Source organism: Melanerpes formicivorus, unplaced genomic scaffold (genome assembly GCF_026170545.1).
Source record: "Melanerpes formicivorus ecotype bairdi unplaced genomic scaffold, bMelFor1.0.p_v2 SCAF_2, whole genome shotgun sequence".
Lineage (NCBI taxonomy): Eukaryota > Metazoa > Chordata > Aves > Piciformes > Picidae > Melanerpes > Melanerpes formicivorus.
In genome coordinates this window covers 46,778,445-46,788,483 of record NW_027142354.1, presented here as the reverse complement: position 1 = coordinate 46,788,483, position 10,039 = coordinate 46,778,445, and the positions used below count along the sequence as shown (strand labels likewise).

General features: G+C 42.2%; 1 protein-coding gene across 2 annotated transcripts in view; it reads right to left on the bottom strand.

The window, feature by feature from the left end:
• Positions 1–309: 309 nt before the first annotated feature.
• RANBP17 (RAN binding protein 17) overlaps positions 310–10,039 on the bottom strand; it is a 158,641-nt gene continuing 148,911 nt past the window's right edge. For both annotated transcript variants that reach the window (XM_068158793.1, XM_068158801.1), the window contains 3 exons: positions 8,174–8,272; positions 4,321–4,448; positions 310–1,387 (listed from right to left, as the gene is read on the bottom strand). In XM_068158793.1, the coding sequence (XP_068014894.1) occupies positions 1,291–1,387; positions 4,321–4,448; positions 8,174–8,272 (324 nt within the window). In that variant the 3' untranslated portion in view covers positions 310–1,290. The remainder of the gene's footprint in view (positions 1,388–4,320; positions 4,449–8,173; positions 8,273–10,039) is intronic.

Sequence of the window (10,039 nt, the reverse complement as noted above, 5' to 3'; positions counted from 1 at the left end):
CCTCTGGAGATCATTTAGTCCAACTGCCCTGCCAGAGCAGGAGACCACCTAGGGTAGGTCACATAGGAATAAATCCAGGCAGGTTTTGAATGACACCTTGAGATGAGACTCCACAATCTCTCCCAGCAGCCTGCTCCAGTGCTCTGTCACCCACACAGTGAAGAATTTTTTCCTTATGTTCACGTTGAACCTACTGCCAATGTCCCTTGTCCTACGACTGGACATCACTGAGCAGAACCTGGCTCCATTCTCCTGACACTCACCCTTCACATCTTTGTAAACATGAATAAGATCACCCTTCATTCTCCTCTTCTGCTGCTGTATTCTTTCAAGCAGCTCCCTGAGTTTCTTCCCGAATTGAAAGGCCCAGAACTGGGCAAAATATTCCAGATGTGGACTCAGGTCAGAGTAGAGCAGGAGAAGAATCTCTCTCTACCTACTAACCACACCCTTTCTAATACAACCCAGGATGCCATTGGCCTTCTTGGCCACAAGGGCACATTTCTGGCTCATTGTCTTCCTTCTGTCCACCAGGACAACTTAGGTCCCTTTCCCCCGCACTGCTCTCCAACAGGTTTCAACAACTTTATTTTATTCTGGTGTTATTTATTGATTTCCATTTCCAAGGACCTGGAACATGTCTACTTGTGAAATGAAAAGCTCATCAGTACTTCATTAAGGCTGGCTCTATCATCTCTTAATTTATTACATTCAACATTCTCAATTTCCTCGCTGTACTTAAGAGCCTGAAATGCCCATTTGTAGTCTTCTACTTAGTTGTTCACACTGTAACAAATAAAGCACCAGTGCTGGAAATAAATATGTAACATTTTGTAGAAAAATAGTCATTTTATTATTGCAAAAAGATGCCACATAAAATTTGCACTGGCTTTCATCTCATTTCCAAACACGTATGACCTTGGGAGTTTTTAACTGATGTTATTTACTATCCTGTGTAGAACTGAGAATCATTAACTGATGCAAGTTTAGAAGGAATGCATATTTATTTTGTTCTTTGGTTAAGTACTGTTTCTACACTGCTTCATAAAGACAGATAACAGGGCAATAAACTTTGATAAGAAAGGCTGAAAACGTTCTTCAAACTAACGCTCATTTCCCGCTGTTTTCACTGCTATAAATCCTCACATTTAGGCCAAAGATATAAAAAGGAAGAAGATATCTTAAAAAAAATAGTTTCCACAAGAGTCAAAAGTGTATCTAACAATATATCAGGGTCCCAAAACTTTCTGAGTTGGTTTATCAGTCAGTGCTGTGTCTCCAAAGTCACTGTCAACTCATCATGTCTGTGCTGCTGGGATCCGCAGCTCCCTCGCTGCGCAGAGCCTCAGCCATGTCTCTTCGGAAGACTGACATATTCTGGGTGAACCTGGGGAAAAGAAACACAGTGGTTGGTTACAGGAGACCTGATAGTGACAGATGTGCTTCAAGGAGTGATCAAAAGAATAACTATAATGCAAATTTTAAATGGAAAGAAAACCAGAGGAAAATCCACAACCAACGTCATGAGGTGCCCTCAAAAGCCAGTCCTGTAAAGTACCGATGAGCAGATAAACACCAATGGGCAGCACTAGAAACTCAGCTTAAAAGTCTGCTGGGAGATGAATGCAATGAGAAACCCTTCTGTCTCACGTGACTCAGAACATGTTCTTTCCCCCAGACCTCAGCAAAAAGCTCTCTGGGACATGTCCAGATGGCCACCATGGCCAGGCTCTCTCAGCCCTACCTTCCTCCCCTGTGAGTGGTGTCAGAGTTCAACCTGTCTCAGTGAAATGTGGTACCATCACCCATCTGCCACAGAATGAACTCACAGGAATAGTTCCCAGCACTTCTCTCCAGGCAGGTGCAGGACATGAAGTCCATTCTGTAGTTTCCCACCTGGGACTGAATGCCAACTCTGACTCATCCTGTACAACAGCCCAAGTCTGGTCTACTCCCTTGGTCTACCTTTACCTGAAACAAAGAGCTGAGATGCCATTTATCACATCTATGGATTACAAAAATCCCCAAACACTCAAACCCCCAAAGATTTAAAATGCCAAACATAGACTGCAGCCTGCATTTAGGGCTTTCAAATGTTCCTTTGTTTGTTGCCTTGATGCTCTTGGCTTTGATTGTGTCAGACTGTGCTGGCTCACTATAACCAAGCTAATAAAGCTTTCCTGAAGAACGGCTCCTTAGGGCTCCCTCCTGCTAAGGACTGCGTGGACAGGTGCCTGCAGAAGTGATGGGATCTCAGCAAAGGTCTCTTTGCAGGACCAGGGGTAATAATCCTGCCTGCACTGTACTGTACTGTGCTTTATGGGTATGTCTAGCAGGAGTGTGGTGAACTGGGGCTTGCTGTGTGTGGAAATACAGGATGCAATTACGAGTTTATTCTTTATTCTATTCATAATTTTTTATGTTTGGGCTTATTTCCTTGCTAATGCAAATTGATTTCTGCTCAATTTTAAACAATCACAGTTAAAAGAAGCCTCCTGTTCTAGAGAATAAACCTGAGAAGGATTACAAAGCCAGAGCTGCAAACAGAAAAGCCACCCCATTAACTCATGCTGCTTGTTGGAGAAATGATGGCTTAAAAGTCTTCCCAGGTTACACAGGTGGTGATGCTGCTGAGACAGACAAGCTGCTGGCTTGCCCAGTGATCCCTGTCCCTTCACACCTGCACCCAGCCCTCCCTGCTGGCACCGCCACAGCAGCTCTCCCAGAGTTTCAGGCCTGAGTGGGCCCCACAGCGCTCCAAGCTGAAAGTCCCCTTCAAATCCACGGGCACTGAATCAAGCATTTGCCCAATCTAGTACTTGCTGGCATCCCAAGTGATGGAAGCTCCTGCATGCGCCCTGAACAGGGAAAGCACAGACAGCAGAGAGTTGGATTCCCTACCACCACCCTTCATGCCTGCCTGGAAGGGCCAGGGGAGCTCAGCCCACCCAGCTTCATGGGGGCCCAGGCTGGATCAGCCAACAGTCCCCTCTCCTTCAGGTCTCCAGTGCTCAGAAAAAGGCAGCTCAGAGAAAATGAACATCAAAGTAGGTTTTTCTCAGAATATGTTATCTTGAGGGCTTCTTTCCTTCAATAAACACAAATGTAAGTAGATATGGAACCAAGAAGCTCAGTTTTTCTTTTAAATCGCTGTAAGATTTGGGTTGAAAGAATCATTAAAGGTCATCTAGTCCACCCCTGCAGTGACCAGGGACATCTGCAACTAGAGAAGGTTGCTCAGAGCTCCAAACCTGACCTGGAATGGTTCCAGGGGTGGGACACATCCCACCTCTCTGGGAATGTGCACCAGGGTTTCACCACTCTCATTGGAACAGGTTTCTTCCTTCTCTTCAGTCTAAATCTCCCTCTTTTAGTTTAAAAACGTCTCCCCTCATTCTGTTGCAACAGACTCTGCTAAAAGTATTGTCCCCATCTTCCTTGTAATTCTGATGGACCGCTGAGCCAAATGAAACCCTGGGGTATTTACAGCTCTGAGTTGAGACCACGTCCTACAGCCCACCACTGTCAGCTCAGTTTTCCTTTGTTTTCCCAGGCATTCTCCTTCTTCCTGGTGGCTCTCTGCCTTTTCCCCAGGTTTTTTGCTGATCCATAATATAAGTTCCATTGAAAGTCTGTTTGATTGATCAGTGCCATGGATGTGATCTCTGTGCTGCTCTGGGTTTGATTCCAAGTTCCCCTGTCTCTGGCTATCATCCACAGTCAAGCCAGAATGAACTTATGCCATTAGTACCAGAACTTAGTAGGGAAATCAAATACATTTGTGGAGACTACAACTAATGCAAAACTACTTAAGAATTAAACAAGTTTAACATAACTTTCACACTGACAAATAGAGAAGAAGTCAGAGAAATCAACAAATGGTTTTAGCCATCACTTCTCTCCAAGCCTCATTCAAGCCTTCCAGGAAGTTCCACGGTCTGGACTTAGATTGTGTCGCTATATCTTCAAGGTTTGCTTTGGCTGAATAATGCAGCTAGCTAGTAACAAAACGTTAGTGTGAGCATTAAATTCAGACAAACTGGTTATTCCTTTTGTGAAGGCTTCTGTTGTCAAACGAGGGCAACACTGGGTGAATTTGGCATTAAATTAGGAAATAACATTTCTGGCAAAGAAAACAGACAATTATGAAATGTTAAGGCTCTGACTGTGGAGTCACAGGGTGAATTCCCTGACAGGATATTACCTCTCTTTCAAAAACCTGCAGCTTAAGGCTACCTGGAATACTTCCTATTCTTTCCAGTTAAAGTTTTCATTTGTCTTATTTTTTTTCCCCAGCGTATTTGTGTGTTATGAACTTACCTGTCTCTGTTCTTTACCAAAAGATTTTGCTCAACCCCTTCCATAAGATTCCTGAAGCACTGGTCAAGGATTTCACGTTTGCTGTCAGGCTGGCTGGCTATCAAGGTTGCCCTTAGTTCACTGAAGTACTACAACAACAAAGTAGAGATTAAAGATGAGATTTGGAAATGTAAGCCCAGTTACTCACCTACACCTGCAGAACTCCTGAGCAAGTGCTTTGTATGTTGCCATCTGAGAGAGGAGCCTGGCAAACAGCACACAGGGGTCTAGCTGAGTTTGGTTTCAGATGCTGCCTCCCTGAACTGCCCCAGTGGTGTATGGTTGTGTATCATGACTGAAGTTTAGTGGCAACAGGTGACATGCCACTGGACAAGTGGGTGTTGGCTACCTAACCAGTTCCAATGCAGAAAGCCATCCAAGAGGCAGAAAGATCCTTTGACTACTCTGTCTTTCCAGAATGGTGGAAATAAGTGCACTCTGCTGTGAACTCCAATCACTTCAGTGTTGTGTTGAGAGACTCATGCTTGCTTCTTCAGAAGCTAAGTGATGTATATAATGCTCTGTATCCCTATTCCCATTATATTCTGGCAGATCTATGGACTAGTTAAAATGGAACTTTTTATCACTTTAGGAAAACACTGGTTTAGTCTAGAAATACAGGGCAGGAGGGGACTTCTAGTACTACCCACTACCCTATTACCAGGGACAAGCAAGCCATGGAATCCTGTTTAGTCTTTATCATATTGGCAGTCCATGGTGTAAGTACTGAGACAAATATTCAGAGGAGAATAAACCATTCTGATCAACCTGTGCCCAAGCACCTCGTAAAGCTTTTGAGTAGTCTGCTATTGCAGCCAGGAGGAATATTGCTGCTATTCCCCAAATTTCAGGTGTGTAACTTGGTAAAGGTAAGCTGGAAATCCACTTTCCATATGCAAAACTTAGTAGGCTTTGGAGGCTAACATAGTGTCATAGAGACTGTCAGAGCATGGAAGTCTGTGATGTATTTTGCCAGATTAAAACCCCTTTAATAGGATTAAACCTGCTTAAACATTAAATCTCAAATTAAACAGGCCTCTTTTTCATCACCATCATTGTTCTTCCGTGCATACAGAAAACATGGGACAACAAAATGTAGTAAACCCACGACGCTAACACTAGGCCCTGACAACTCAGTGGGACTAGAGGAAGTGTTTACTTTAATGTCTACTTGGCAAATAATTCAATCCAGTTCCTCTCAAACCAGAAACATCCCCTGTTACACCTCTCTGCTTATCACTGCCACAGTGGTGGAAGTGAAAGCAGCAGCTGATCAAATAACTGGGTCCCAAACTACTTAGGAACTCGTAACTGAAAGTCACCTGGGAGCTGGTGTAGAAGATGAAGTATCTGCCTGCACCAAGCACATTCCCAGAAGCCTTGCCTCAAGGTGACAAGTGCAGAGTTCAGTGTAGAGAAGGCCACCACCCAGAGAAGTGGTCCAGCATCCACAGGTTGTTTCAAAAGAGACATTCCAAGAGTAGCCTCAAGTCAACCTCAGAATGGAAAAGTGTCAACAGCATTCTCTGTCCACCATTAATGGGTGCAGCATCCCACGGCATTGCTGCTTCAACACTATGGAGCTGTTCTGAGCCCTGGGCTTTCTCAGGCTTCTCTGCAATAATTTCACTTCTTTCTTTGTGTGTTCCTTGGTTGGGACAACAGCAAGAAGAAGCCATGGTTGCCAGATTCAGGATACTGAAGGCTCTTTCTGCCAATCTCTCATCCCTAGGATTTAAATTAAACTTGCTGCTGGGCTTCAGTGTGGGAACACCGTCAGGAGCCACATGGAGCGATCCCATTTCATACTAAGCTGATACTGTCTCACAAGATTTAATGTTGGTTTAGAGTGGACTCTATGATTCCTGATTTGCTGTAATTGGCCCTTTTGGTGCAAGCAATTCTTGATTTTTCTGAGTCTTCAACTAAACCTGATGCTTTCCCTTTGAGAACTATAGGCAAAGAAGATCTGACTAAAACAAAAGAACAAACAGTAGAACATGGTAAATGAGTCCTTTGCTATCTCAGGAGCTGTAGGGAGATCCTACCTGAAAGAAAGGAACCTATTTCCAATAAACAAACCAGCAGAGCCCTGGAACTGGCCAAGAAAAAAAAGACTTTTACAGGCATATGCAAGTACAGGTTCTGCTTTTTCTGAACACTAAATGAATAGCCTTGATGCAAAAGGGACAATACAAATCCTGTAAATTCTGTCACCTGTTCTCCACCCCTCCAAGAGAAACGTAAGACCTGCTTGTAAGTAAAGGTGCCTGTACATATCCATGTCTGCTAAGCAAAACACATAATCATTAGAACTAGTCTAATTTCAGTAAAAAGAATATTCTGCCACTCACAAATTTATTCCTTATGATTTACAGCTCCATGGTTTTATCTTCAAGTGAAATATTTAATTTCTTCTTATACCGAAGCATCAAAGCCACATAATTAATATGTAGTCAGGCTAATACTTAAACACTATAAATCAGAAGCATCATATAAACAAAAGTGTCGACTTGAACAAGATTGGGAATGCACAAAACTACTTATTTCCCACTTTTATAATGATGCAGTGACTCAGAGCAGATAGAAAATGATTAGTTTTCCTTCCAAAGTAGGAAATATTGCTTCCATCTGTAAAGTATAATATTGTGATGTCATAAAGTTTTCCTAAACACTGAATTTGCCCTTATTCCCTCTCAATCATTTTAAAAGAACTGCTCTCTCTTATAGAGCTTGGATTTAAATCACAATAACACACCAAGAAGATGAATGACAGTGCTATTGGATATGGCTAAAATTGGATCCTTCAGCACAGGTGAATGATGAGACAGCGCTTCTCCTCTTGATATATTTTCTTCTTCTATTAGTTTCCTTCCATAGCTGGGATTTCAGTTTGAATTTTAATGTATGCGGTTGCTGCTAATCTTAGTGTCTTATTTTTTTCCAGCACCCTCTTATTGTATAGACAATTCATTCTCCAAAGCAGTAATACACTGAGGCTTGTGACTGCCCAAGAGATAAAGCAATTCAGAATAAAGTTAGAGCTGCCTCTGAAGTATGGCAAATACAACAGGTCAATATCTTCAGAAGCAATGCCTTGCCATACAAAAAATGCACACATTTAGATCAACTCACATTCATTTACTCAGATGGCTTCCATTCCAGACAATATTTTCTCTATTAAGTCACCAGGGAAACATGATGGGTAGATCCAAATTCATAGTTTCAGATTTTATTGAAAGGGCAAATTGCAGAGTATTTCCTGGCTTACAGAATCTGCCACATGTGCATACAATCCAAATTGCAATCAATGCCAGTACTTAAGCATCAGCGCTCAGATAATACCCCCCAAAGCTAGGGAAACCTTTCAGAACAAGAAACTGGTTAACTGGTTTTCTAGGAAGCACTTTTTCTGATGTGATTTCCAGCATGCTTGTTTCATATTTCTATCTAAAAGGCCAGCTGAGCTTGCATAACTTCGACTCCTGCCTAATTCTGGTAAAGTGAAGACACCCCATTTATTAGAAGGTTAATTATCTGCACAATGTGAGGTTGGAGTAGAAGTTGGGGTGAAGGTTTTAGAGCATTCTTCATTAAAATGAAGTCACTAAGCCTCTGTGAACCAATCTGTAAAGCATACAGTACATGAGCTGAACCCACTCTTCTCTACTAATGAGAGCACAATGGAGTGAACTCTCAAGGGAAGAGGGAGGGGATTTGAAGTGCAACAGGCAGCTTGGTTCTGTGTGAAATAATTATTTCAACTGTTTGGGCACGTGAAGAGTGAATCTGGTGGGATTTCATAAATACTCACTTTCTCATTGAGAAGTATAAGTCCAAGCAGTGGTCTTGACACAGACCATTGGTTTCTGCAGTCTTCAAAAATGATGGTGTTCATTAGGATTGACATCATCTGCAAGAAGGTTCAGAGAGTTTACATGAATGTGGATAACGCTGTCACACTGCATCATGTAGTGAGAAGGAAAAATTAATGAAACCTTTAGTGACTGTGCAAAAGTCACCAGGCAGATGTCACATATCAGCATGGTATTACAAGAGTCATTCTTCCAAACAAATAGCTCCATAACCAAAACCAGCAGCTGAAGAAAGGTAAAGAAAAGAGATGTCAAAGCTCAGCTCTAAAGAGAAAGCTGAAGTTAAGCCAAACATGAATTGAGATTTAGAGCTGTGTTAATTTAAGGTACAGGCTTTGACTTTACTACAGGGATTTGCCCTGTTGTCACACTACTTCTAGCAGAGCAATACACGTAACAACCAGTAATCTATATTAGTTTCAGATTAATCCCCAGCTGCTCTTTAAGATTCTGGTTTTCTGACATCCACCTTTCTTTGTGTACAACCCTGGAAGGCAGGTGAAGGTAACACACCTTGTTCTGATGAAGGCAGTCGTGATTACAGCATGAAGCCTGTAACTCTTTGCCCCTTCCATCATGCTTAGAAAGCCAGCCTCTGATTTTTAGACATTCTGCTTTACTTTTGTGACTTTAGAGGGCTCTGCAGCAGGGACAAAGCCACTTCACCAACTTTATAAAGCATGGAGATCTATCAGCTCATACAATTAAGTCCTATTGGCACCCAAACAGAAGCTATGTAATTCACTTTGCTTGTTGGCAGGCATGTAACCAGATCCTTCAGCTAATGCCACATGGAGCATTCTCCCTCTGAGGCCACTTCTGTACCTCCAGTGCACGTAGCTAGAATGGGTGAGGCTTATTTTAGGGACTGGCACAACGTTTGTAAAAAAGAAACCACAAAATAACTATAGAATCCATTTAAAGATAAAATGCTGTAAGATATCCTTGAGATATGTTAGTCCAAAATGCCAAGGGCCACAACATATAGGAACCTAAAAACATTACTCAGAGATTAAACAGAGTGAAAACTTGTAAAATGTCACCAGTAAATAGTTTGACTCACATTTATAAAATATCTACACCCTAAAACCAAACATAGAGGAAGTAGAAAATTATTAAATCCTTTCTTCTAGGCCAATGAGTAGTTACGAGCGGGGTCTCCAGAGAGCTGCCACACTGCAAACTAGCCTGTAATAACTGACCAAGGCGAAGTCAAACAGCATGTTTCACTAAATGAGAAAGATGAATCCTAGCACTACAAACCACCTGCAACAGAAATATCCACAAATCATTTGAGCTTTCAGATTAGGAGCACATGGGCTGGCGTGGGAAAAGCCAATTCTTCACCTGACTTCACAATTTATACGTTAGGCAAACTATTTTCCATTATTTACAGGACCAGAGCGGTTCTATAATGCTTTGGAACCAACACAAACAATTCAGAACCTCTGCATGAGCACTAATAATATGGTTTGACTTGATGACCTTAAATGGCTTTCCAACCAAAATGGTTCTACAGTTGTAATAGGGGCTTGTTTTCCAAACATGAAGGATATTCACAACTTCTCCTAATTCATTCATCACCAGGTTTTCATCTCTGTAAAGCCAGCTCTTAGGACAGAGGCGTGCATTTTTAAAGTAATTAAACAAACTTGCTTAGGCTGTGATTTAGTCAGAGCACCATGACTGACACACCCATATTTCTTAGGAGTGCTGTGCATGTAGAGACTGTCAATGTGATGCTTAACCCTCAACAGGGCATGTGCCAAACTTCTTCAAACTCCAGCTGTGACATTAAACTCCAA